This window comes from Puma concolor, chromosome D2, assembly GCF_028749965.1.
Source record: "Puma concolor isolate L17-30 chromosome D2, mPumCon1.1.hap2, whole genome shotgun sequence".
Taxonomy (NCBI): Eukaryota; Metazoa; Chordata; class Mammalia; order Carnivora; family Felidae; genus Puma; species Puma concolor.
The window spans coordinates 47,593,639-47,619,586 of NC_141677.1; the positions used below are offsets into that span (position 1 = coordinate 47,593,639).

At 45.9% G+C, this 25,948-nt stretch overlaps 1 protein-coding gene across 6 annotated transcripts in view; it reads left to right on the forward strand.

Annotated features, from left to right (window-relative positions):
- WDFY4 (WDFY family member 4) overlaps window positions 1-25,948 on the forward strand; it is a 295,121-nt gene that overhangs the window by 91,209 nt on the left and 177,964 nt on the right. For all 6 annotated transcript variants that reach the window (XM_086680248.1, XM_086680247.1, XM_086680245.1 and 3 more), the window contains 11 exons: window positions 3,375-3,589; window positions 4,425-4,519; window positions 5,431-5,668; window positions 5,856-5,932; window positions 6,991-7,212; window positions 7,897-8,075; window positions 13,831-14,062; window positions 15,396-15,541; window positions 16,579-16,690; window positions 17,389-17,579; window positions 22,006-22,158. In XM_086680248.1, coding sequence (XP_086536374.1) covers window positions 3,375-3,589; window positions 4,425-4,519; window positions 5,431-5,668; window positions 5,856-5,932; window positions 6,991-7,212; window positions 7,897-8,075; window positions 13,831-14,062; window positions 15,396-15,541; window positions 16,579-16,690; window positions 17,389-17,579; window positions 22,006-22,158 — 1,860 coding nt within the window. The remainder of the gene's footprint in view (window positions 1-3,374; window positions 3,590-4,424; window positions 4,520-5,430; window positions 5,669-5,855; window positions 5,933-6,990; window positions 7,213-7,896; window positions 8,076-13,830; window positions 14,063-15,395; window positions 15,542-16,578; window positions 16,691-17,388; window positions 17,580-22,005; window positions 22,159-25,948) is intronic.

Below are 25,948 nucleotides of genomic sequence, written 5' to 3' on the forward strand. Positions count from 1 at the left end.
CTTCTGTCTCTGGTCCCTTTTGGGCTACACATTGCCTCTCCCAGTTTACGCCGGCTGTGTTAATACTGCAGTGACAGGGAAGGGATCGTCTCAGTCCATATAGGCTGCTATAAGAAAATACCATAGACGGGGTGGCTTATAAACAACAAGAATTTATTTCTCTCATAGTTCTGGAGCCGGAAGTCCAAAAGCATGGCGCTGGCAGATTCAGTGTCTGGTGGGGGCCCACTTCCTCATGGATGGCCCTGTTCTTACTGTGTCCTTATACGGCACAAGGGAAAAGAAGGCTCTCCCGGGTCCCTTTTATAAAAGCATTAATCCCATTCATGAGGGCTCCACCCTCGTGACCTAATCACTTCCCAAAGGCCCCACCTCCAAATACATCACATTGGAAATTAGGGCTCAGCATATGGATTCTGGGGACACAGGCATCCAGCCCATTACAGACACCATCTTCCCGCAATGATATCTTCCTTTGGCATCAGTGATGTTGGCAACAGGATGACACTTCATTTCAGAGTGACAAAATCTTGCCTGGGAGCAATCCCCCTGAAAAAACATTCTAATGTAGTTTAAATTTTAAACTAAAATGAAAATGGCCTAAAATTTTAAGTTGGAAGTATTACTGAAGATAGGGTAAAGACAGAAATTTCACTAAATGCCATCAGTCTGTGGCAGGAGCTCTAGCGATGTGCTCCTGGGAAGAAGAGAGGAAGGTAGAGGGTGAGCTGTGTGACCCCTTCATTTTTTTTTTTTAAATCTAAGAACTGATGATAAACAGTGTAAATATGTGTCCCAAATACAGTTTAATCCTTGAAACATATATGCTACTAAGCGGTGTCTGAGGCCTGTGGAAGAGTGCCATCTTATTAATTTCAGTCCCTTAGTGATACAAACATAGTCTTGATCACCGTGGGCAGGGTGGTCCCAAATCACTGCACATGTGAGGAGGAGATGGGAAGTGAGGTGATCCTGAGCATGGGGTCTGGGATCAAAGCCAGGCCCTGCCTTACCATGCAGCCTGGACAATGAACTTCTCTGGGTTCAGTTTCCTCATCTGTAAAATGGGGAGAGTAATAGTACCTCCATCATAGGGTTGTTCACGGGGATTATATAATCTATACATGTCAAAATGCTTAGACTAGAGCCTGGCACATCCTGGACACCCAGGAAATATACTCATCTCAGAGCAAAATGTGGCCCCCACAGTAGATGCCAGGCTCAGATTCCCTTCTAGATCCAAGAGCTCCGCGAAATGCACGAGGGGCTGCAGGGAACCGCTCCCACCCAGCCACTGTAAATCCTCTGCTACAGCTCCTTTTCTTACTGTACTCAGATTGTCCCCCTCACCCGTCTTGCCTGTAGCCTGTGATTCCCTTGAGAGCGGGGACAGTGTTTTGTTAATCTTGAAATTTAGCCAGAGCCTGACGTTGAAGAAGCCATTAATACTTGTTTGAGGCAGAGGGGGAAGAAGGGCAAGCGGCGAAGGACTCCCAAGAAAGCTTTCATGGTTGGGGGAGTGGGTGTACATATCAGATGGTCTGTGACTTGATGGGAGGAGAAGCCAGTCATCGTTAGAAAGAGATTATTCAAATTAGTGCCTTTGTGGTTACTCCTGGCTTTACACTGGTGGACTAACCTAGACATGATCTGTGTTGTCAGAGATCCCCTTTCTTGAGACCCCTTTCTTGAAACTTGGCCAAGGGTGTGCAATATATAAAGCATGCTAGGGCCTCAGGTAGGGTTCCTCAGAAGTGGAGCCCAAGGCAGGGGCACAGGTACATCAGATCCATCAAGGGAGGGATTCAAGGAAAGGGGAGTGAAGGAAGCAGGATGATACAGGGGAAGAAGCTGAGTGAGGATTAGCTGAAGTCCAGCATCAGCCTGAGCCCACAGGGCGGGGCTTTCAGGCATGAACTGCACCACCGAGGCAGAAGCCATGACCTCACGGCTGTAGTCTGGCATGTGTGTGTGTGCACGCATGTGCACGTGGTATGTGGATGTGTGTGTGTTTGCATGCATGCGTGTGAGCGTGTGCACATATGCATGTACACATATATATGGCTCCGTGGGCATGTATATACATGTGCATGCATGCACACACACACGCATGGATGCTCCTGTGTGTCCACGTGTGCATACACTTTTGAGTATATATGCATGAGTGAACATATATGGGGGGGCACATTGCCCCTGGACAGGGCAGCTCCCAGTTGGGGAAGGGCAGCCCTCTAGAGAAGGCATGGCTATGATGGGTACACTCATCTGGAAAAGGAGGTCTGGGGGAGGCTCCCATAGCATCCACTGCAGGAAAATTCCATTACGTTCTAACTGGTATCCCTCTCACTTCAGACAATATCGTATACAACAGTAAAAGAGAGTGTGGGCAGCCCTGAGAGTTTTTGTAGAGGAATTTCTCCCTCTCCACCCCCACCCCAGACTGTCTGCATCACTACAGAGGGCTGGGAATTTCAGGCGTTTATTTTTTGACGAAGAAAAGAAAGGAAGATTGCGGAAACCATGTATTTGGCTCAAATATTCACTGAGCTGACCCTGTGCGCTCTCTTCTGCGGGCCTCAGGGACATAAAGATACTGAAGGGACTGGAAAAGTAGTAAGGGTAAGATAAGAGCACCACTATCCGTGTCTGAGAGATGGACGAAGGACAGTGGGAAGGCACATGGGGGCGGGGGGTAGTGACAATCAGGGGCTGAGGGCCGGCGTCGGGGAGCAGTTCACAGGAGCGGTGACTTGAGCTGGCGTGGGCGCTGAGCGTGGCCTGGTCCGGCCACAGCCAGTCTGCGTGGGCACTGCCTGTGGGCCTGCCTCCCCGGGGCACTGCACTTTCTGTGCCGGGGGTACAACCTCAAACACAGGGCTGCTTTGTGAGCGAAGGCTGTGGGGGCATGGGACCCTTCAGAGGCTCAGCCACTGCCCAGGACTGCAAACCTGTCTGACCCCGATCTTCCTACCTTTCGAAAGGAGCCATGTGTCTGGACTTTTATGTGAAATTCCTGGTTGTTTAAATGTTAGCAATTAATTCAGAAACTGCTTAAACATCGCGCGAGGCAGACACCGCGTCTCTGGGGCAGATGCGGCCTCTTGCTGGCCGGCTCGCAGTCTCCGTTTTAAGCCTCTATGTCTTTGGCAGCTGACCTCAGTGGCCCCCATCCTCCCACAGACCAGCCTCTGGGGTTCCCATTGCACGAGAAGTGGGCACATCTGAGAACCCCCGATATAGAGTACAGTTAGAACAGGCTGTGTGGGTGCAGGCGTCTGGCCCCACATCAGTTTGGGGCCTGGTTGGGGGCCCATCAAAGTTGCCCACAAAATGTCCCGACCTCCAGGGCTCACTGTTTGCTTTTGCTCTCTTAGCTTTCCCAGGAGATCCAGTGCTCCGTGGCCAGTCATATCCAGTCCCTGGTGAAATCGGAGAAGAACCGTCAGGTCATGTGTGAGGCGGGGATGCTTAGGACCCTCGTGGTCTCCTGCCGCAGGGCCCTGACCACCAGCACCAGCCCCTTGCACTCAGGCCTCATCAGGATTTTTGAAAAACTTGCCTCCCAAGCCATCGAACCAGACGTGTTAAGGTACCATGTGCCGCACATTAAACACTGCTGAGCTGCTGGCAGCTGTGCTCAGGCCCAGTGGACAGTAAGAGTACACGGGACAGGTGTCCCCATGCCCCCTCCTGCACCCCCTCTGTGCAGGGTGTGGCCCTTCCCAGTATTGGACAGCGCGAGTCCAGGAGGAACCCCGGGTGCATGCAGGCAGTGCAGAGACCCACAAAGCAGACATAGCCCCTCCCGTGGAGCTGTGGTCTTCGGAGAGAGGGGACCCTTCAGAGGGTCCTGCAGACAGCACAGAATCGCATGGTGGGGGATGCTCAGTGGATAATGCCAAAGCTACGGGAACTGAGAGGGGCAGGGGCTGTGAGGGCTTCACTGCTCAAGGGGTGAGGCTGTAGGAGCCAGGCTGGTGTGACAAGCAGTGGCCGAGACTCCCGACAGAGAGAGGGACAGAAGCGGTGCTCCCTTGTATCCTATGGGAGCCTTCCTGCCGGCAGCCCGTCCATGAAGCCACCTGGTGCCTGGAAAGCTGAGCAGGAGGGAGAGGCACAGAGCAGACAAATGGAGCAGACACAAAACGGAGTAGGACAAATTCCTTCTTCTCTCTTCCAAATCTGGTTTGAGGCTGCTAGCTGGTCAAAGACACCTAAAGGCACCAGCTCTGTGGTCTGGGTGCCAAGCCAGTCTCCCTCTGTTTCTGCATGGCTTAAAGAAACGCTTTCCAAACAGAGAGAAAGAAAGTGGAGGAGGGCATCAGGGAGCACTGGGATTTGGGAAAGTGCTCGGATGAAGCTGGAGAACACTTCTGTTCATAAAAGGTCTTCATTTTGTTTCTCTTGCATGTTCTGATGCTTAGACAGTTTCTAGGTCTTGGAGTTCCCCCACCTCCGTCAGCTGCAGCGAAAATCCTCCATTCATCTTGTGTCCATGGAGGGGACTCTGGAGGCTCAGGTGAGGACGGAGGAAAGAACAGGAACAGGTTAATGGGAATTAAAAAGAATATGCATTCCTTAGAAGGGAGCCTTCACAACAGGTGGGAAGCAGACAGATTTAAAAAATGGTATTGCCTGCTGCTCAGTGGAGCAAATGAGGAAAAGCAGGATTGGTGGTCCCTGGAGAAAGGCCAGATCTGGAAGGAAAAGGATGACCCCCATCCTCATATAAGACAGGTGATGCTGAGTGTGCCCTTGGCCCCTTTGGTCCCAGATCATGGAAAGAGCGATAGGGTTTCCTTCATGATACAGTGCATGCTAGAATACCCAGAGCTGCACCTGGATGGAGGTGCCAGTGATGGTTTTTTGCACAGCTCACAGCTCAGGGGACAGTTGGGCAGTCAAGAGGCCAAAGCATTGGGTGGGTCCCCTAGTATCAGTCCTGGTACTTGGGAGGCTGCTGACTCCAGGGACCGGCTTAAAGAATAGAAAGCTATGGGCAGGTTGAGTGTGGATCACATAATTGAAGAACATGGATGGAGATTCAGCTGGTCCTAGCAATCAGGGGAGGGGAGCAGAGCTTTCAAAGAGACAGGCTGCTGTGAGCGGGGAGTTCAGGGAGCCAGGACAAAGTGTCAGTGAGCGACGGCCAGTGGGGCAAGCCAATGATGGCAACAGAAAATGGTGCGCTGGAAAGCTGGGGGTTTCTGGGGAATGATGGAATTAAGGGAAAAGAAGTTTCGAGGAGGGACGTAGTGTTGCTGCAGTTCAGGGTTACTAAGTCAGTAGAGAGCTGCTTCACAGGGGTCAGGAAGTGCTGTGACACTGTGGAGCCCTCCTTCAGGGCTGTGGCAGAAGCATCGAGGCTGTTGTCAGAAGAGCAGATATGCTTGAACAGGGACATGTCTCTTCTCTTGCATGTTGCCTTAGGGTCCCAGGCTGCAGAAGCAGGGACTGCTGAGGGTCCTGGAGGAGCTGCCCCAGGAGCCGGCCCTTGCTCAGCAGTCACACAGGCCCTCAGATCCTCGAGGACGTCTGAGGGCTCAACCACTGCCCTTCAGACTTCACTCAGCCTCATCTCCATGACCTCCCCGCGCAACCTGCAGCCTCAGAAGGCGGCTCTGGCTCCATCGTTTGTGGAATTTGACATGTCCGTGGAAGGCTATGGGTACAACACGTTTCCTTATGCTTGGAATGCACTTTATTAATTTCCCAGGGCCCTTGTAACAGCATCAGCTGCTTTCTGTCCTCATGGTGTAAGAGGGAGTGAGGTCCCTGCAGAGGGACAGAGGGGAGATGTCATGGCCAGAAGTTGGTTTGTGGTTCAATGATCTGAGATGCTTTTCTGTTTCCAGCTGTTTGTTTATTCCGACTGTGTCTACAGTTATGGGAACCAGCACAGAGTATCTGGTCTCCGGAGGGATTGGGACAGGTAGGTGTTTCTCAGGGGGTTTAGCTTGCTGAGCCGTCCTCACCCTACCCCAGAATAAGTGCTTAGGGAGCCTTGATTTCAGATTCCGCTTGGCATTTCAAGAAAGTGTGAGTCTTTGTTGTTTCTGTATATCTGTAGAGGAGTCATCCTTCCGGTTTGTCATGCCTGTTTTAGGGCGGGAGGATCCTGTTTATTATGTGTCCCAAGGGCCCGTCCCATGCCTCTGCATAGAGTGGGGACTCAGTGAACACTGATGGGCTCATTCGGTGATTTGATGTCTGAGTCTGCGTCGGATTCATTTTGTCAGTGATTGACAAAAGTCAAAACAAACACCTTACCCCGCCTTAGGACTCTTTCTAGAGAAGAATATAAGTTCTGTGTGGATGACCATCTGATCGACCTGGGCCCTAGCAGGCTTTGTGCACTGCTGTGCTCGGCTAAAAACTGCCTGGGAAGGACAGGGCAAGAACCCGGTGCCGCCCGAGCTAAGCAGCCTCAGTTAGAAGAACCTGGGTTTCTCTGGAACGGTGGGCGCTGAGGAGCCATTGCATTCACAGCCCAACATGGGGCACCAAGTCTGATTCTGCTTATTCACGGAGGACAGTGGGCCTGCTCTGCACTGTAACCCTGTTACAGGGCAGGAGGGCGTGGGTTTGCCTACAGTGGAGGCTTCCCCATACAAGGTTCAGCTGAGTAAGGCTGGTGTCCCCTGCCTCTCACAGCACACTGCCCAGCTTTAGATCAGCTGACCAGTGGGCCAATGATGACTGATCTCAGGGTTATGCACCCCTTCCCTTGGCAAGGTGGCATGGAATAATAGGTGGGACAGAATTGGAGAGAGGCTTTGGGGATCTACACTCAAGTCCTGGTGGGAATATGCGAGTATGAAAAAGAGGACAAGCTTCTGCGGCATGGGGTCGACATAAAGTGGGCATGAGTCAGGTGAGGCACAGAGCTGGACACAGTAGGGCCACATCTGGGCCAATTCAGAGCCACGGTGGGTCTAGACAAGATTCCAAGGCAGAGAAGTTCTAAGGGCATGCTTGTTCTGTCTCCAGGTGCTGCCAGATCATTCCCTCCACTTGGTGGCCTGACCTTCTCCTGCTGGTTCCTGATCAGCAGGCACAGCACAGTCACTGAGGGCCACCCTCTGCGCTTCCTAACTTTGGTGCGTCACCTGGCCAGGACTGAGCAACCCTTCATCTGCTTCTCTGTCAGCCTGTGCCCGGACGACCTCTCCTTAGTTGTGTCTACAGAAGAGAAAGAATTTCAGTCCCTGGGTAAGGCGTTGGGAGCTGTTTTCACCTACACTTGGGGAGAATGGGGCTAATTCAGCAGCTTTTGGCACAAGAGCCCAGGAGCCCAACCCTCCTTTGGTGGCTGGTGGCTGGTCCAGGCTCTGCCATTTAGAGCTCAGCCTGGCTGTCCAAGCTCATCCCTCTGTGATGGCCAGAAATGGCCTGTTCTTCTTGTGTTCCCCAAGAGCGTCACTGTTTCATAGGGAGACACCCCAGGGGTGCCTTGGCATCATGGGCACAGAGCACAACTGCTTACTCCCCCCTCCTTCTTAGGACTGTAGGGCAAGTGTGCATGGCTACAGAGGCGGTCTAGTGCGGGGTAGACCCCAAAATCTGACTCCTGGACTTGAATACTATTTGCTCCATGACCCTGGGCAACTTACCTAACCCGTCTGTGCCTCAGGCTGGTGAATGAGAGTCGTGATAGCACCTACCTCCAAGGGTTTGCTGTGAAAACCAAAACAAAACAATAACCCCAAAAAACCCGAAGTGACATTTCTAACAGTTCTTAAACCCATGTCTGGCACAAGGCAAGACCTCAAGCAACTGTGGCTGCTGTCGTCATTATTTTATGAGGGGGTCAAGGCCTCCGCATGAGGCCCTGTTCTCCTGGGTTGCTGCAGCATGGCGCCACATGCCGGGTGTGGTGTTTGTGGTCTCTTGCAGACATCATGGAACCCGAGGATGATCCTGAGCCTTCTGCTGGACGCCAGCTTCGGGTCAGGTGTGGCCAGCTGCTGGCTTGTGGTCAGTGGCACCACCTGGCTGTGGTTGTCACCAAGGAAATGAAAAGGAATTGTACCGTTTCCACCTATCTGGATGGACAGATCGTTGGCTCAGCCAAGGTGAGCTAGTTGCCCCGAGCTCCACTTGCCCCACAATGCTTTCCTGGCTGCACCACTCTGGAGCGGCCTCAGGTCAGTTGGTCCTTTTCATTTGGCGAGGGGAGGGGGCGGGGTCACTATCTAATGAAACTCACCTTTGGCGTCCAGTACACTTGGCTGAGCTCATGCATAAGAAAAACCCAAAGAAACAATAAAACAAAAATCCTTCAGAAAATGGAATGAAAGCTACACAACCAGATCAGAAGGTGAAATGTGGACATCAGAATAGTCATAAGAGAATATAAATTCCCAGAGTGAATGAGGCTTTTCACAGTTTAAGTTACGGATTCCCTAGGAAAGTCTGCGTGGGGGTCTCAGGTTCTACTTTTCCAAGAAGCTTGGTGGTGAATCTAACACAACTGTCCTTCCACCATACTTGGGAGTCAGGCGCTAGAGCTTGAAAGACACCAATACCTCTTGCCAGATTTACAGCAAGGATGATGAGGAAGAGATGATTCCCTGTACAAAGAAGGCAATGGAATGTGAACACATAGCTGGAGGAAGTATCTCATCACTGCCATTTAGAGTCACCTGAAGTCCTGAGGCATAAGGCAGAGGAAGCTGGGAGAGGAGGGACATGGCAGGTGTGCTCCAGGACCCACTGTCGGAGATCCCCAAAGAAGTCAGAGAGAGAAGCGCCCAGAAGACAACAAAAGGCAAATGCAGCCAGAGTGGCACCCAGGTTCCAGAGAGAGCATCTCAACCTAGGCTGCATTCTTGAATTACCTGGAAAGTATTTTTAAAGTTCTGTTGTGCAGGTTGCTCCTAAGATGAATCATAACAGAATCTCTGGGTGCGGGGTAATTTGGTGATGTTTTCAGAGCCTCTCAGATGATTCTAACATTTAGCCAGAATGGATGACCTTAGATGAATAGGTTTCTCATTTCGATAGTTTGGCATTTGAGGCTCGATAATTCTTTGTCGTAGGGACCCATTCTATGTATAGTATGATACTTACCAGCATCTGTGGCCTCCCTAGATGCCATCGCATCCCTCTCTCCCCAGTTGTGGCCGCCAAAACTGTCTCCAGACATTTCCAAATGCCCCCAAATCACCCCATGTTGAGAATCATGAAGGTAGAACAACCTAAATTCAATACAACACCTAAAGATGAATTCGATGCTGTCGTCAGGTACAATTGTCTTATCAAATAAAGGCAGTGGTAACCAGAAAGATTCAGCAGGAACATAACAAAAATAGGTTTTTCAAAACAAGAAGCTAACTCTTTTCTCCAATCATTGACAATACCGGCCTTTCTTTCTTTCTTTCCTTCCTTCCTTCCTTTCTCCCCTTCCTTCCTCCCTCACTCCATTCCTCCCTCCCTGCCTCCCTCCCTCCTTCCTTTCCTTCTTTCCTTCATTCTTTCCCTTATTAAATCTTTTTGAGCACGTATTCTATGTTAGGAACTGTTTTAGATGCCAGGAATTGTCCATGACCACCAATCAGTACCTTCGGGAGTGTGCATATAGTACAAAACAGAAGTTAGATTTATTAAGCTTGATGTAGCAAGACACTCTACTCCCTGGGGTAACAGGGACTTGGAAGGAGCATATATGATTTGCGCTTATTTAAGGTGATTTTGGGGAGGGTTCAAAGAAGTGGAGGTTGGTCTGTTCTCAACCGGGTACCGTCAGAAAGAGGGAGTTAGTTTGATGTCCGTGCATGTTCAGAACTTGTATCCAGGAAGTAGGAATAATGGAGCAGGTTAGAGTTGTTCTTGGAGAGAAAGCTAACTCATGTTAGCCAGGATGGGAGGGGTGGTTACTTTTGTGGCTGCACAGTGTCTTTGTTATTATCTGTTTAGGCATGATTATAGAGGAGGCTTCCCCCCGCCCCAACCTTTTTTTTTTTTTTTTGCAAAACATGTTGGTATTCTGCCTTGTTTTACAGAATAGGTTGGTATTCTGTGAAATAGTTCATGTACTTTGAGGCTAAAGGCAAGTCCTATTGGTGTTTGCTCGCACCTAGCACAGGGGCAGGCACATGGTAAGCCTGCAATAAATACTTGATGAATTGCATTGCATTTAAAGCCACAAGGAGGAACATGGACTGGATTGATAGTGTAGTTGAGTGACCTGGTACATGGATGAACATCTGGCCTCAAGGGACCAGCTAAACCAAAGCCAGTCAGGAGGGAGGTTGGCAGTAGTGTGATATCATGGGGATATGCCAAAAATACGTGGAGAATGACCAAGGGTTGAGTCAGACAGAGTTGACTTTCCAAGATGATCTCAACAAGTTGGTTCAGGATCAGCAAATGAAATTTAACTGGGGTACACATGAAGGCCTGTGTTTAGATGCAGACATATGCTGGATAAGAATAAGATGGGAGAGCTTAGTTTGGGGATGACCCAGCTTAAGGATTGTTCTCTAATGTTAGAGATTTTCTATTAATTTCTAAGTTCAGCTAAGTTAAATTTGGAAATGTGGGGAGTATTTCAATAGCCTGAACGAGCAAAATGACGTGGGAGCAATTTAAGACATCTTATGTTTATAAATCAATCCGAATGGTGCTGTGAGTAAATGCGCTATGAATTTGGCAAAAATGCAAGCTGGATTGCAGGAGGGGGGCAGAGCTTCAGGTGGGAGAGACAGAAGTTCCTATCTGAAAGGAGGGAAGAGAGGACAGCACAGTGGACTTCACTTTAGGCAAGGCTGGTGGCTGAAAACCTGGTTTGTTTTTGTTTGAAAATCTCATTTAATTGATAGGGAGTAAAAGAATATTTCTGAAATTGTGTGACCTTTCCTTTGAAAAATATGTATTTACATACATATGCATAGATGTGGTGACTTTATAGTCATTATAAAAAATAATATAAACACATTTTGAAATAACTAAAAAATAGAGCAAAGATGAAATATTTCCTGCATTCCTTCTATCTTACCATAGTTTGTAATTTCTTTCAGTTTTTTCCCTTTAAAAAAGTAGTTGCAACTTTATTGTGTGGAAAATTTTGTATATTACTTAGCTAGTTTTAACCATTAGTTAAGTCTACCAACATAAGCTTTGAAATGATCATTTTAGGAGTTCCTGGGGGCTTGGCCGGTTAAGCAGCTAACTTTGACTCAGGTCATGATCTCACTGTTTGTGAGTTTGAGCCCCGTGTCAGTCGGGCTCTGTGCTGACAGCTCAAAGCCTGGAGGCTGCTTTAGATCTTTGTCTCCCTCTCTCTCTGCCCCTTCGAACTCGCGTTCTGTCTCTTTCTCTCTCAAAAATAAATACTAAAAGACGAAAAAAAATTTAAAAATGAGAAATTATCATTTTAAAATTTGTGATACTCTGTTAACTATTTTTCTTTTCTTTTATTGAAATTTTTTTGAGATAATTGTAGACTAAAATGTTGTTGAAATCCTGTGCACTTTTACCTAGTTTTCCCCTAATGGTGGCATTTACAAAACTCTAGAACAATTTCATAACCCAATTTTGCTATTGATACAATCTGCTACTTTATTCAAATTTCCCAGTTTTATTTATACTTGTATATATGCGTATGTGTTCCACACAGTTTTATCACATGTGTAGGTTTTTGCATCCATGACTCGTGCCAAGATTCAGAATGTTTACATCACCACAATGCTCCCTTGTGTTGCCCATTTATAAAAATTATAGCCACTCCCATTCACCCACACCTCTCTCCCCTATCCCTGTCCCTGACCTTGGAAAACAATAATCTAAAATGCTATCATTTCAAGGATATTATTTTTATGAAACTGTACAGTGTATGATCTTTCAAGGTTGGATTTTTCAATCCACATAATTCTCTGGAAATTCATCCAGATTGTTGCTGTGCACCAATGATTAATTCCTTTTTATTGCTGAGTAGTTTTTCATGACCTGGATATATAACCATTCACTGATTGAAGGACATCTGGGCCGTTTCCAGTTTGGGGATATTACAAATAATGATGCTATGAACATTTTTTCCTTTTTTTGTTTTTTATCTTTGTTTGTTTGTTTGTTTTGCTATGAAGATTTGTATACAGGTTCTTGTGTGAACTTAAGTCCATATTTCTCTGGGATAAATGCCTAAGAGTTCAGTTGCTGGGTCATAGGTAATTGTGTGTTTACTTTTTATAAGAAATGGCCAAATGATTTTCCCAGAGTGACTGTACCATTTTACATTTACCACCAGCAATGGATTAACAATCTGGTTTCTCTGTATTTGCAGTGGTCACTGGTTTTCAGATTAGCCGCTCTGATAGGTGCATAGTGATGTTGTGTTTTTAATTTGCATTCCTTTCATGGCTAATGAGATTAAAAATCTTCTCAAGCACTTATTTGCCATTTATGTAACCTCTTAAGTGATGTCTGCCCATGTTCTGTGTCCATTTTCTAATTGGATTGTTTTTTTCCTCTGGGGTTTTAGAGGTTTTTGATATATTCTAGATACTAGTCCTTCGATGTATGATTTGCAAAGAATTTCTCCTAGTCTGTAGCTCGTCTTCCATCTTCTTTCCCATAGGAGTTTGCAGAACAAAAGTTTTTATTTTGATGAAGAATTCATCAAATTTTCCTCTTATGACTGCAAAGTTTAGGTTGAAGTTCACTTCTTTGCCTATGGATGCCCAGTTATTCCAGCACCATTGGTTGAAGAGGCTGTCCTTCTTCCATTAAATTGCTTTTGAAACTTCATCAAAAATCAGTTGGGCACATTTGTCTGGGTGTATTTCCAGATTCTATATTCTGTTCTACTGATCTGTGTGACTAGAACTCTACTGATACCACACTATCTTAATTATTATAGCTATGTAATAAGCTAGCCTGTGTAATAATATTGGTTAGAGTGGTGTCTCCCACTTAATTTTTCTCTTTCAAAAAAAGATGATCAAAAACATTGTTAATTTTTGAAAAAGAAGAATTAAGCTATTTGTTTAAGCTATTCTAGGGCTTGTGTCTTCAGATACAAATTTTAGAATTAACTTGTCTGTGTCTACAAAAAACCTTCTGCCATTTTGATGGGAACTGAATTATATCTATAGATCATTTTGGGGAGAAATGATATCTTCCCTGTGTTGAGTTTTGCTATCCAGAAACATGGTATGTCTCTCCATTTACATAGGTCTTCTTTGATTTCTTTCATCATCCTTTTTGAATTTTTAGTATATAGAATCCATACATGTTTTCTTAAATATTTCATTTTCTTTTGCGCAGTTGTAAATGATAGTGTTTTTAATTTTAGTCTCTTCATGTTCATTGTTGGCCTATAGAATGTGATTGACTTTTGTGTGTTTATCGATAATCTATCCTGTGACCTTGCTGAACTCACTTACTAGTTCTAGGCATTTTTTTTTGTAGATTCTTTGGAATTTTCCACATGGACATGTCATCTGCAAATAGAGATAATTTTATTTCTTCCTTTCCAATTGGATATGTCTATAATTATTTTAGTACATAAAACTTAATGAATGTGCCAATACTGGACATTTGGGTTCTTAGTGGAATGACTGGAACAAAAAAGATAAACATTTTAGTGTCTCTTAATATTCCTTATCAAATTTGTCTCCAAAAGCACAGTGTCAGTTTTTTGCTCCCACCAGCATTTTGTAAGCTGTTTTCCTGCACTGTTTCTCAGCTTTGAGAGTGAGATTTTTAATGCTTGTAGATATAATAAGCTTTTACTTTGAGAGAAGAAGGTATATCATTTTATCTCCATAGGTGTTTATTTGATTAATTCTGAGGTTAAATCTCTCCCTTTCTCCCTTTTAATTTTAACAGATGTTGTACATCCAGGCCTTGCCAGGGCCTTTCCTTTCAATGGATCCATCTTCATTTGTGGATGTTTATGGATATATCTCTACCCCTCGAGTTTGGAAACAAAAGTCATCATTAATATGGCGTCTTGGCCCTACATACCTCTTTGAAGAAGCCATCTCAGTGGATACTCTGGAAGTTATTAACAAACTTGGCCCAAGATACTGTGGTAACTTCCAAGCTGTGCATGCCCAAGGTATGGAGTGTTTTGATTTATAATGATTTTGCTGATATTGTTTTATTAAATGGACATCCAGTTATTTATAGCATATTTATAAAAAATAAACTCAGTGTAGGTCAGTCATTAGGGAAGACCTCTGTAATTGAATCATTATAAATTTACAACCCAACAGAAAATGTCACAGAAAAGGAAATGACAATATCCTTTGGATTTCAACTCTGAAGCACATAATGGAGAAGAATAGGTAGGCAATACCATCAGCAAAGAAAGAGAGGAGAGAATGAGATAAATAAGTTGCATTCCTTTTAATGAAGAAGCTTTTTAACTAAAGCATACTGTTGTCTTCAATTATTAAACAGGCAGACAAACACATCCACATTTTCATTATTGATTGCTGGCTGTTCAAGCAGGGAGTACTGCTCTCTGCGCTCTGTTAAGTCAAGGGGTCAGCTCCCATCTGAGAAGAATGATGAATGAATTTATGTACAGAAGCCTTGTGCATTGTGAAGGGCGATTGAACACTGTTGAGCATTTCTGTCTCCAGGACCCATGTCTTCTTCAAGCTTCCATTTCCTATGGCAAATGGTACTGGCCAGAGCCATGCGATGAGGTCAAGTCTAGAGCCAAAATTTTGCTGACTCGTTATTCAGACCATGCAGCTCTAGGACCATGTGTGGTTCTCCTTGACCCAGGGACCAAGGTGCTCATTCCAAGTGGAATGTTCGCCACGGCATGTAGCTCATCAAAAATTTTAGGGCTTTCAGCCCAGCAGATTTCTTTTTCTTTTCTTTTTAAATATTTATTTATTTATTTTGAGAGATAGAAAGAGAAAGAGAGAGCAAGTGGGGGAAAGGGAAAAGGGAAAGAGAGATTCCCAAGCGGGCTCTGCAGAGCCTGATGCAGGGCTCCATCCCATGAACCGTGAGATCATGACCTGAGCCAAAAACCAAGAGCTGGACACTTAACCGACTGAGCCACCTTGGTGTCCCCATTTTTTTTTTGTAAGTCAGCTTTCTTATCACTTAACATTTTCGTTTTGGGGAGTGAGGTTATAGCATATCCTTGGTAGATGTCTCAAGCTCAAGATGATTTCACACCTTGAATGCTTCTATTTTATAGTAGGGTTAATCTTAAGAGATTTGTCCACAGTTTTCTATAAGTGTCAGAGAAGCACAGGTAGGGACCAACATGTGATATAAACATACAACATGCAAACATACAACGTAACAACATAAAATAGTCCCTCAATGATGACTTCACCAGATAGCCATAGGTATTTATTTTCCTGAGGTTGTACTTTCTTTTCTGTAAAGTGAGAGTAGAGATGATCAAAGATGTGTTGTTTTAGGAGAGGACCTTGATACAGAAGCGACGCCCCTGGTTGCAGAGGAAAGGGTTTCCTTTGGCCTTCACATAGCCAGCTCCTCCATCACCAGTGTTATGGACATCAGAAACACTTACAATGAGGTGGACAGCCGCCTGATTGCCAAGGAGGTATGACTTCTGCCTTCACCTGTTGCCCCCTTTTGGAATCCTGATCTCCTGGTTTGCTTTAGTTTTCAGCGCTTAAGTGAACACTGATTCGTGTTGGCGCATGTGTAGACAGATACGCACAGGCACGCTTCCCATTTCGTTTTTTAAAATATCATATGCCTCTCCACCCATTAGCATCCCCCGAGACTGAACCTTTCGTTTATAATTGCTCAGAGAAGAAAGTAGGCAGTCTTTATTCTTCACTGTAGAGCAGGAACAAGTGGAATTTGAAAAACGTTTGTGACACTGAAAACACGATTGAGCTTCCCTTTTCTGGATGCAACTGGCCACGCCCCCCAACCCCCAACACCGCAAAATGTTCTGTGAGTTGCCTTGTGTATTTTAAACAGCAAACTTGCAAAACAGCAAGCCGACATGTTTGTAGATGAAGATGCCATTAGATGAACTATTTCCTGATGCCTGCACGGAGCGCTCTTTTGCTTAATGCTGAGAAATTTGAGCTGATTTGTTGACATTCTCTCCACCCTCACAGAAAGAAGGCCATCTCCCTTTACTGAAAGGAGAGATCAGGGATTAGGTCTGTTGAGCACACAGCTGTGCCTTCCCCACACAGTACCCCAGATTCCCATCCGCCTGGCCCTCTGAGACTAGTGAAGCCAGGGCGGGCCGAGACTGGACAATGTGGACTGGGAAGGAGGCAGCCTGGCCTTCGTGGCACTGTTCCACCTCCACATGTCCCTGGGCCCACCTTGCCCTCATGAGCTCTTTACTGTGACATGTGGGACATCGTTGGCACAACAGCATAGCCAAAGCTACTCCCACATGATTAAGGCACAACTGGGAGGCAGGACACGGGAACCTGAAGTTCGGCTTCAGTCTCCCTGACGTTGGTTCATTTATTATTTATTCACCGACCTTCACTTACTGAGTGCCAACTCTGGACCAGGTCTCGGGTACCTCCCCTCCAGGACCTCATGAACAAAACCTCTTCCATTTCAGGAAAGTTTCTTGGGACTAATTGTTGCCAATTTCTCTAGATGAACATTTCATCCCGTGACAATGCCATGCCTGTGTTCTTGCTAAGAAATTGTGCTGGGCACCTGTCAGGTTCTCTTCGAACCGTTGGAGCTGTGGCTGTGGGCCAGTTAGGTAGGTCAGGCCTTGAGCTTTTACTACTATTTGGGAAGATGGGTGTGTGGCTGTCATTGCTCGTGCAGCCTAGAAGTCTGAGTGGCCATCCAGGGAGGGTGAGAGTTGGAGAGTCAGCCCTGTCAGAGAGCTGGCCTTCCACATCACATAGAAGCCAGTTCACTTTGCTGTATCTGGCAGGTGTTAATGAACTCAGCTACTAACCAGTCTGACATCTATGCACAATGGAACCTATCTAGTGGGCACAGTGGGGTCTTTTGACAGAAGTAATGGTTGTGGTTGTTTGGGTAAAAATAGTCAGTTACTACTGGTTGCCAAGAGCAAAGCAGGGGGTTAGTGAAGGTCCAATCTCGCAGGATCTAGAGAGCAGACAAAAGCCACAGGTTGTCAGAGCAACCAGTGGATTGAGGCTCAGAGGGCATGTGACTCATCCAGCACGCTGGACTGAGACAGAGGCAGTGATCTGAAATCCCGTGGGCTGTTTCAGCCTTCTGGTGACCCAGGAAGAACTTAGTGCAGGATCTCTCAGTGAGCTAAGACTGACAAACGTCCCATCCTTCCTCCCAGCCTGTCCTGTGTGCACGAGCCCTTCTGCTGTGAAGGGACACTGGCAGCTCTTGCCCTTGCAGGCTTCCAGGGGACTTGCCATAACCTCGAAGCTGCGATCTATTGATGGAATGCCCCTTTGTCCCACACAGGTGTAAGGGTGTTCCACTCCATCCCAGCAGCCAGCAGTCTGGACTTCATTGGTGGGCCCGCCATCCTCCTGGGCCTCATTTCCTTAGCGACGGATGACCACACCATGTATGCGGCCGTGAAAGTCCTGCACTCTGTCCTGACCAGCAATGTCATGTGTGACCGTCTGATGCAGCACATCTCTGGGTACCAGGTAATCTAACCTCCCACGTAGGCTGTCATTCCCAGGGAGCAGGGAAGAGCTTCACTGGCCTTAGTGGACCTTTCCTCCATGGCAACTTCTAGAGAAGGGAAGCCAAGAGGGAAGGGTCTTGAGACTAGTGTCACCACAGCAGAAGGCCAAACAATGGCCAGGCAGAGAAGGGCTCTGATCAGAATAGGGATGTTAGTCTGTATACCTGTACCTTTCACTGAATTCAAGAATCACTTGTGGTCCACTCACTTTGCACCTAACACAATGGCTAGGAGCCCAGGTGGAGGAACCAGGTGCTGGGTTTGAATCTTACCTCTTACTCAAACTTGCTATTTAACCTTGGATGAGTTACTTACTTACTCTCTCTACCTCAGTTCCCTTACTTGTATGATATAGACTATCATACCTCCTATATCATGAGATTGTAGTGAAGGATGAGGTGATTTAATTCAAGCAGGCTCCGGACTGACAGCAGCAAGCTCGACGTGGGGCTTGACACACAAACCTTGAGATCACGACCTAAGCTGAAGCTGGACGCTCAACTGACTGAGCCACCCAGATGCCCGGGTCTGCAGTCTCTTTTATAAGGGCACCAGTCCCATTCACAAAGGTTCTATCCTCATGACTAAATCACCTCTCATGGGCTCCACCTCTCCTAATCCATCATATTGGGGATTAGGTTTCAACACATGAAAGTTTTCTTTTTTGGGAGGGGAACAAAAACATTCACTCTGTAGCACTGTCTAAGAAGGTGGACAAAAAAAGCATATTATTGTGAGACAAAAATTCCCAAAGACTTTATCTGAGTAAGAACCCACCAGATTCACAGATTTATTGTACCTTTACAAATGAAGACAGAAGAGGGAAATTTAAAACGCTTCTCATGTTTTACAAAAGAAATATTGCAAATATTTATGTCTTCGGGGCATATCAGAAAGAAGGGCTGGACAGTGGTAGGGCAGGTGGGAAATGACAGGTTTGAGTAAAGCAACAAGATTACTGTTATTATTATCATTTGCCTTCTCTGACTACTCTTTATAAAGAGAATCTCCCTCCATCCTATCCCATCTCTTTCCAGACACCTTTTCTTGCTTTCTGTTTCTTCATAACCTGCATGGCCAGTTGGTAGGATCTCTATATACTTGTCATGTTTGTGGTCTGTTTTGTCCCCCTAGGCCCCTAGGGAGATGTCCCATGAAAGCAGGACGGGTCTGCTTGTCCACCCTAAGAGCACGTGGTACACAGCAGTTACTCAACAAGGTTTTATGGAATGATTCAGTGAATGCAAACAAGGGTCTTCAATTAAATGGCCTGCTTAAGAGTAAATTTAATTACTTTTAGACTTTTACTTTATTCATTTGCTGGTTTTCTGATTGGACCTAAGAGCACGAGAGCATGAACCTCTCTATATGTTATTTCTATCCAAACTTGTGTATCATCCTCTTCTCAAATGAGGTGGCATCCAGGCAAGTTTTATAAGATGGATTTTCATAGCATGGTAAAGAAGGACAGTGTTCCAGACTAACATTAAGAATACTTAAGGGATCCTGGGGCTCCTGGGTGGCTTAGTCGGTTGAGCGACCGACTTCAGCTCAAGTCATGATCTCACGGTTTGTGGCTTCGAGCCCCACGTTGGGCTCTGTGCTGACAGCTCGGAGCCTGGAGCCTGCTTCGGATTCTGTGTCTCCCTCTCTCTCTGCCCCTCCCCGACTCATGCTCTGTCTCTCTTTGTCTCAGGAATAAATAAACATTAAAAAAAATAAAAAAAAACACTTAAGGGATCCTGGTCAGTGTCCTCCATGTGGAGGGGAGGAAGGACAATGATGGGTCTGTGCACAATAACCTGGATGGAGAGACAGACAATGACCAGAACTCTGCTACTCCAAGAGACGTGGATTTTATCTTGGAAGGGATGAGCAATCATAAGAAGGCTTGGAACAGGGAAATGGAAGGATTCATGCTTTAGAATGACCTTTGAAACCACAAAGGAAGATGGGCCAGAAGGGTGAGATTTGAACAGGGGACTGAGAGAGAGTCCAGCAGGCTATGAGACTACATTTCTGGCCTGGAAAGATTTGGGATCTTTGTGGGAAGGGTGGGCAGATAGCACTGGAAAGCAGTTCTGTGTGTCCAGAGTGCTGCAGACAGGAAGGAAAGAAGATATTTGGGACATGCTAAATCTGAAATGTCTGTGTGACATCAAAGGTCAAATGTCATGTGGGACAGATAACTCTGGAGCTTAGAGGGGCAAGCTGGGCTGCAGGTATAAATGTGAGAGTCATCAATACCATCATGATGATATTTCAGACAAAGGCATTCAAGAAATGGCCAAAGAGAAGGAGTAGGAAAGAGAAGAGAGGAGAGCTGAGGAGGAATCAATAAGGATCTAGCCATGTACAGGCTGAAAATATGATCAAAACCCAACAAAGGAGATTGAGAAGCAGAGGGGAGAGAAACTGAAGAAAGTTTTGTTGAAGAATCTGAAAGAAGGCAGTATTTCAAGAAGGCAGGTGGGATCAAACAATACTAAATGCTGATAAATAACAAAGCAAATGAGGACAGAGATGTGCCTGTTGGATTTGGCACCTGGAAGTCACTGGTGACCTTTCCAAGACGATTGGATAGGTAGAAGCAGTAGCTATTTGAAGAGGGTTGAAGACAGAGGGTGAAGTGAGGACATGGGGCCAGAGTGTGCCTATTAATGCCTTCTGGAAGTTTACCTACAAAGAGGAGTAGAGAAATGGAGTTCAAACTAGAAGGATTAGGAGTCAAGAGAGGGTTCTTTTTAAGATGAGAAATACTACAGAATTTTTGTCGATGGGAGGAAGTGACAGAAGAGAAAAGGAAAGAGATGGATGAAGCTAGGAGAGAAGAACTATCCCATGGAGCCATGTTCTTGAGGAGGTGAGGGGTGGGTTCCAGAAGCTCTGCAGATGGAGGCCCTGCTTATGACCAGAAAGATGCAACACAGGTCCCTGTAGATCTGGTGTGGGCAGACGAGAGCGTTCATGTCTGATGGGTTCTGTCTTCTCAACAGACAGGGTTGGGGAAAGAGGAGAAGAGTTGAAATTCTCATCTTTGGCATGAAGAACACCAGCTTCCTAGAAAAACAGAGTTGGCCACCAGGCTAAATGAGGGCTACTTTGGCATTTAACACTGTGACTGCAAGCGAAACCAGTCAGCATGCATGTGTGATTTTTCTCAATCTTCAGCCATCCTAATTATGTCTTGGTGGGGGAGTGGGGAGTGGTCAGATTTCAGATATATCCAAGAAGTGGCTGGAGCAATCTGGAAAGATATTGAGTATTCACTGATCACAGCTGCCTTTAGCAGCTGGACTACTATAACAGAATATCACAGACCGGGTGGCTTATAAACAACAGAAAGTTATTTCTCACAGTTCTGGAGGCTGGGGAAGTCCAAGATCAGGGTCCCAGCATGGTCCGGTTGGGTGAGGGCCCTCCTCTGGATTGCAGATAGCCAACTTCTCTTTGATCCTCACATGGGAAAGATCAGAGAGAGGAGGCAAGCTCTCTTGTGACTCTTCGAAGGGCACTAATCCCACCATGAGGCTCCACCTTCATGACCCCCTCTAATCCTAATTACCTCCCGTAGGACCCACCTCCAGATCACATTTCACTGTGGGAAAGTGTTTCAACACATGAATTTGGGGAGGACACAAATGTGCAGTTTAGAACAGCAAGCAAGACTTCCTTTAGAAACGATGTCTGGCTGGACAGGGCTGGGCAGTGTCAGATCCAGGCTTAGGAACTGAGCTGTGGATGAGAACCCAGATGCCAGGAGATGGCTAGGCAGCCTGACTTTTGTGTGACTGAGGTCAACAGAGACACGAGTCTAGGTAAGATCTATCTCATTAGTCTCTGAGGTGGGTATGGGCCACAGGGACCCCATCACCTCTGTCCTCGTACGGAAGTTTGCATGTGGCTGATTCCCTGGGCCTGGCACAGTAAGTAGAAAGGTCCATCGGGTGGCTGCAGCCTGAAGTGATGGTGCAGCTGAGCTCATGGGGAGGCGTGGCTTCCTGGTGACACGCCAACATTTGTGGGATGGCTATGAATGCACGATCCAGTAAAGGAAAATGAAAAAGAACACTCAGAAATGTAGGAGGAAACCAAGAGAGAGTAGCATTCTGCGAACACGGGAGGAGATTTTCGGGAAAAAGCAGGGGATCCCTAGTGAGAGGTCAAGTCACACGAGTACAGGAAAGTGGACACCGGTGGGGAAGCCGCCACAAATTTGGTGTGTGTTTTTCTTCTGGGATCGTGGGGACGAGGGAGGTGGCACCAGAGAGCAGAGGGCTTTCGGCCTGGGTTGACCACACGTGCTGGTGGGAACAAGCAGGGACGGAGAAAGAGTTCTAGTGATGCACTCACGAGGAAACTGCTTTGTGTTTTCACTTGTTCAGATAATGGCTTTCCTCCTGAGGAAAAAGACCTCTCTCCTAAACCAGCGAAGTTTTCAGCTCATCCTCTCCATTGCTGGCACTGCAGAACTGGGCTTCGGCTCCTCTCTTGTCACCAATGTTGGTGTCTTTCAACACATCCTCTGCAATTTTGAGGTAAACTGGAGACTGGTCATTAGCCCTGAAGGAGTGGGTGTGTGTGATGGGAAAGAAAGTCTGGTGCTTCCTCTAAACTCAGCAGCTCAGCTTCCTCAATAGTCAGGAGGGTCGTGAGAAGGAAAACCTTAATGGCTTTGGAGCCCAGAGGCCCTTTTTATAATTAAATCCTACCACCCATGGGCTGTGCAGCCTTGGGCAAGTCCCTTGATTTCTCTGAGTTCTAGTCTTCTAGTGTGTGAAATGGAGACCGTCATCTCTCCCTCACAGGCTGGTGCGGGGGTCAAACCAGATAGTATCTGGGTAAGGGCCTTAAAACCGTAGGTTTAAAAAATATATACCCCTAGTTCCGTTGAATGGTGCTTTGCTGTTGACAAATGTTCCTTGCAAGGGCTGACTGAGAGACCCTGAGGGTAGGCCTGAGGCTAACAGAGGAGGACTGCACAGAACTTTGGGTGGATTGCTCCATTCACAAGACTATTTACTAAGTGCCCACTGGGGCCAGGCATTAGCCATGTCCTGGAGACGTGGTGATAACCAGGATCCAGCCTCTTGGGCCCAGGACATAACCAAGTTGACACTACGCTGTGCTAGGTGCCACGGAGAGACAGGCACAGGGCATTTGGGGAGTGGGGTGAGAGCACAGCCAATTCAGATTTCCCGTTCAGGGACTCTGGGGCTGAGTCTGGCAGAGTGCATTCAGTGGGGAATGTTCCAGGTGGAGTGGGCACTATTTGCACACAGGAAGGATGAGAAACAACCACGGGGATTTGAAAGCAAGTGGCTTGGAGGGTCCCTGGAGGGCTATTTGTTATAAGGAGAGGTGAGGCCGGAGGAGGAGACAAGACAGGCTGGAGATGCTAGGCTGTAGGACATGCCCTTTAGCCAATCCGTGTTGGAGTCTGTGAAAGTATTTTAAAAATGGATATTTTTAAGCTAAAAAAATTATATGCTTATTGTAGAATACTTAAAATTACAGAGAAGTAGGGCGGGGGAGGAAGCTCCTGTTTCTGAGACCCAGATGGCCTTTGCCAACTTTTAAGGCATTGCTTTTTTGTACTTCCTATGCACAATACACATGTATTTTCATATCATAGTCACGATCATAGTGTAGATATTATTTTAAGTCCCGCCTTTCCTCACATAATATGGACATTAGAAGCATTTATTATGGACTCCGCCCCCCCCTTTTTTTTGTTTTGGTTAAAACACTTTCAGTGAAAAGGGAAAGACACTGATGTCCCGCGTGTCTGCTCTTCACATTTTACAATATTAGGACGCTCTGGAGCCTACAGCCTTGGAGGAGACACCATCATTCAAGTCTAGCACAGTCCTCACTCTCCTCCTCAGAACTCCTGTTCCAAATGATCCTGTGTTAAGAGTAGATATTACAGCTCATTACAAGACGGAGAGACAGGGAAAACACCACCTATAGCTCACCTCCCAAAGTCTGGGACTCTAAGAACCAGACAGTGGCAAAGACATAAGCCCTGGGCCACAGACAGGCAAATGAGGAGGAAATAGGTCTTGAGAAAGGAAGATGAGGAACATATGAGGAGCCAGGAAATAAAATTAGAGGCACACTAGTGCTAGGAAGTCCCCTACGACCTGTGCTGCATTGCTGCACACCCAGTCACTGAAAGTCCAAAAGAATATTTCTGAGACCCATCCAGTCAAGAACTCGAGGTCCGCTCCCTCACGTCATGCCCCTTTCGTAGTCTCATAGGCTCCCAGCAAGCCCTATGCTTTAGCAACACTTTTCAACTCTCCATCATTACTCCTTCAATGACCCTCACCAATAATGCCTGTTAAAGATGTGAACTTCACATTTAAAAACATTTATTTTGTACTTTTGCAAGTATTGTTCTGAATCAGAATAGTATCTGTCTTATAGGAAATTCCTGGTTTCTTCACTATCCCCCTATTGTCAAAGTCTTAGATTATTCTGCTATGTTATTCGTATATGAATAAATGTCACTATAGATGGCACTTTTGTGCACACAGTTCCCTTGGTTTAAAAACTATTTCCTTTGAGTAAATGATCAAAGTTGAATTATTAGGCTTTATAAGCAATTTTCAGACTATTGATATGTTTTGCTAAATTGCTGATATCCAAGGATGTTAACTAAAATACCACACGACAGAGTTTTATTTTAAGCCTATTACTCTGGTGGCAGGAGCCCCAGGCAGGGAGAGTGGGTCATGAGATTGCTACAGAAATCCAGGTGAAAAATTTTGAAACCTAAATTTTGGCAAAGGCAGTGGGATACGGAGGAGGATTAATGAGGCTCCTCATTCATATTAGAAGTGGTATAGAGCTGAATGGAAGGAATACTGTGTATAACACAGTATAAAAAAGTACTGTGCATTGTGGGGGGCTGGTGAAAGCTGGACTTGGAGAAAAAATTATAAACGTCAATGTATATATTGGACAAAAGAACACTTGAAAGTAATGAACAGAACCTTTAGATCAAGAAGATAGGATGACCAAACAAAAAGAAAAACACAAAAACCCTAAACAAACAAACAAACAAAACAAACAAAAACAAAATTCAGAGGAAGAAGGAAGGAAAAAAGAGATGAGAACATTAATTAAGTAGGAAGGAAATGAACATAGAAATGTCAGCAAGGCCAATAACTGGTTCTCATAACACAGACAAACTTGTTGAGATTGGCCAAGGTGGGGGACGGGGGGAAAATGAGAGGCACAACGAAGTAATATTAGGAAGGAAAGGAAGAATAACCACGGAGGAATGTGCAATTAGAAAGGTAGCAAAAATAGGATTAGCAACTTTGTGCCAATAAATGTGAACACTTAGCTCATTTGAACAATCTCCAAAGAAAATTTGTTTTCAAAATTCACTCAAAAAGAGGTAAAAACTCAAAGGGTCCTGTAACCATCAAATAATAGAATCACGCGTTTAAAATCTTACAAGCCAACAACATCCACAAGGCAAGTCCAGGCTCAGGGTTTCTATAGGGAAGTTCTACCTGTCAGCAAACAGGCCATTCCAACCTTTTAAACTCTTCCAAGAAACTGGAAAGGGAGCACTCCCAGCTTATTTTATGAGCTAATCTTGAATGCAGAACCGAAAAAAGACAGTATGGGAAATGAAAAAGTCCAGGCCAATCTTATTCATAAATATAGCTAAAAAAATCCTAAATAAAATATTAGCTAATTGAATTGGGCCCTGGATCTGCTTCTGAAGATGGATGAAAGGGTTGTACAGGAAGCCAGCCAGACATGGAATATAGGCTCCCTGTGCACAAAAGGAAAGGAGATATGCACAAATGACCTCACTATACTGATAAACAAGCCAGCATGCCTTGGCTGCACATCTGTACGTTCTAGAGTGCCGTGGCTGTGCTCTGGCAGCTTGGCTCCAAAGCATCTCAGTCAGCAGCCCCGCCCAGAAATTTCCAATGGAGGAACCCACCACCCCCCACTGTCTGCTCCTGGAATGACCTTGAGGTCCATCCCACCCCTCCCTGAGTAAACTCTTAGATAAGCTGGTGCTTTTAAAGCTGGAGTTAAGAACACAAGCAACCCATAACAACTAGAAGCTAAAATAAATAAATAAACAAACAAACAAATAAATAAATAAATAAATAAGAAACGAAGTAACATTTTAAGATTAGGAGGGAATTTCAAAAAGAAGAGGTCTTTCACAAATGTCTGCCTACATCAAGTAAAGTAAGAGTGAGGATGTGTAAGTCGTAGATTTTGTAATTTGTAAGATTATGTAAAATTTGGAAGTCACTTGGAGGTCACCTGGGGGTCACTGACAGG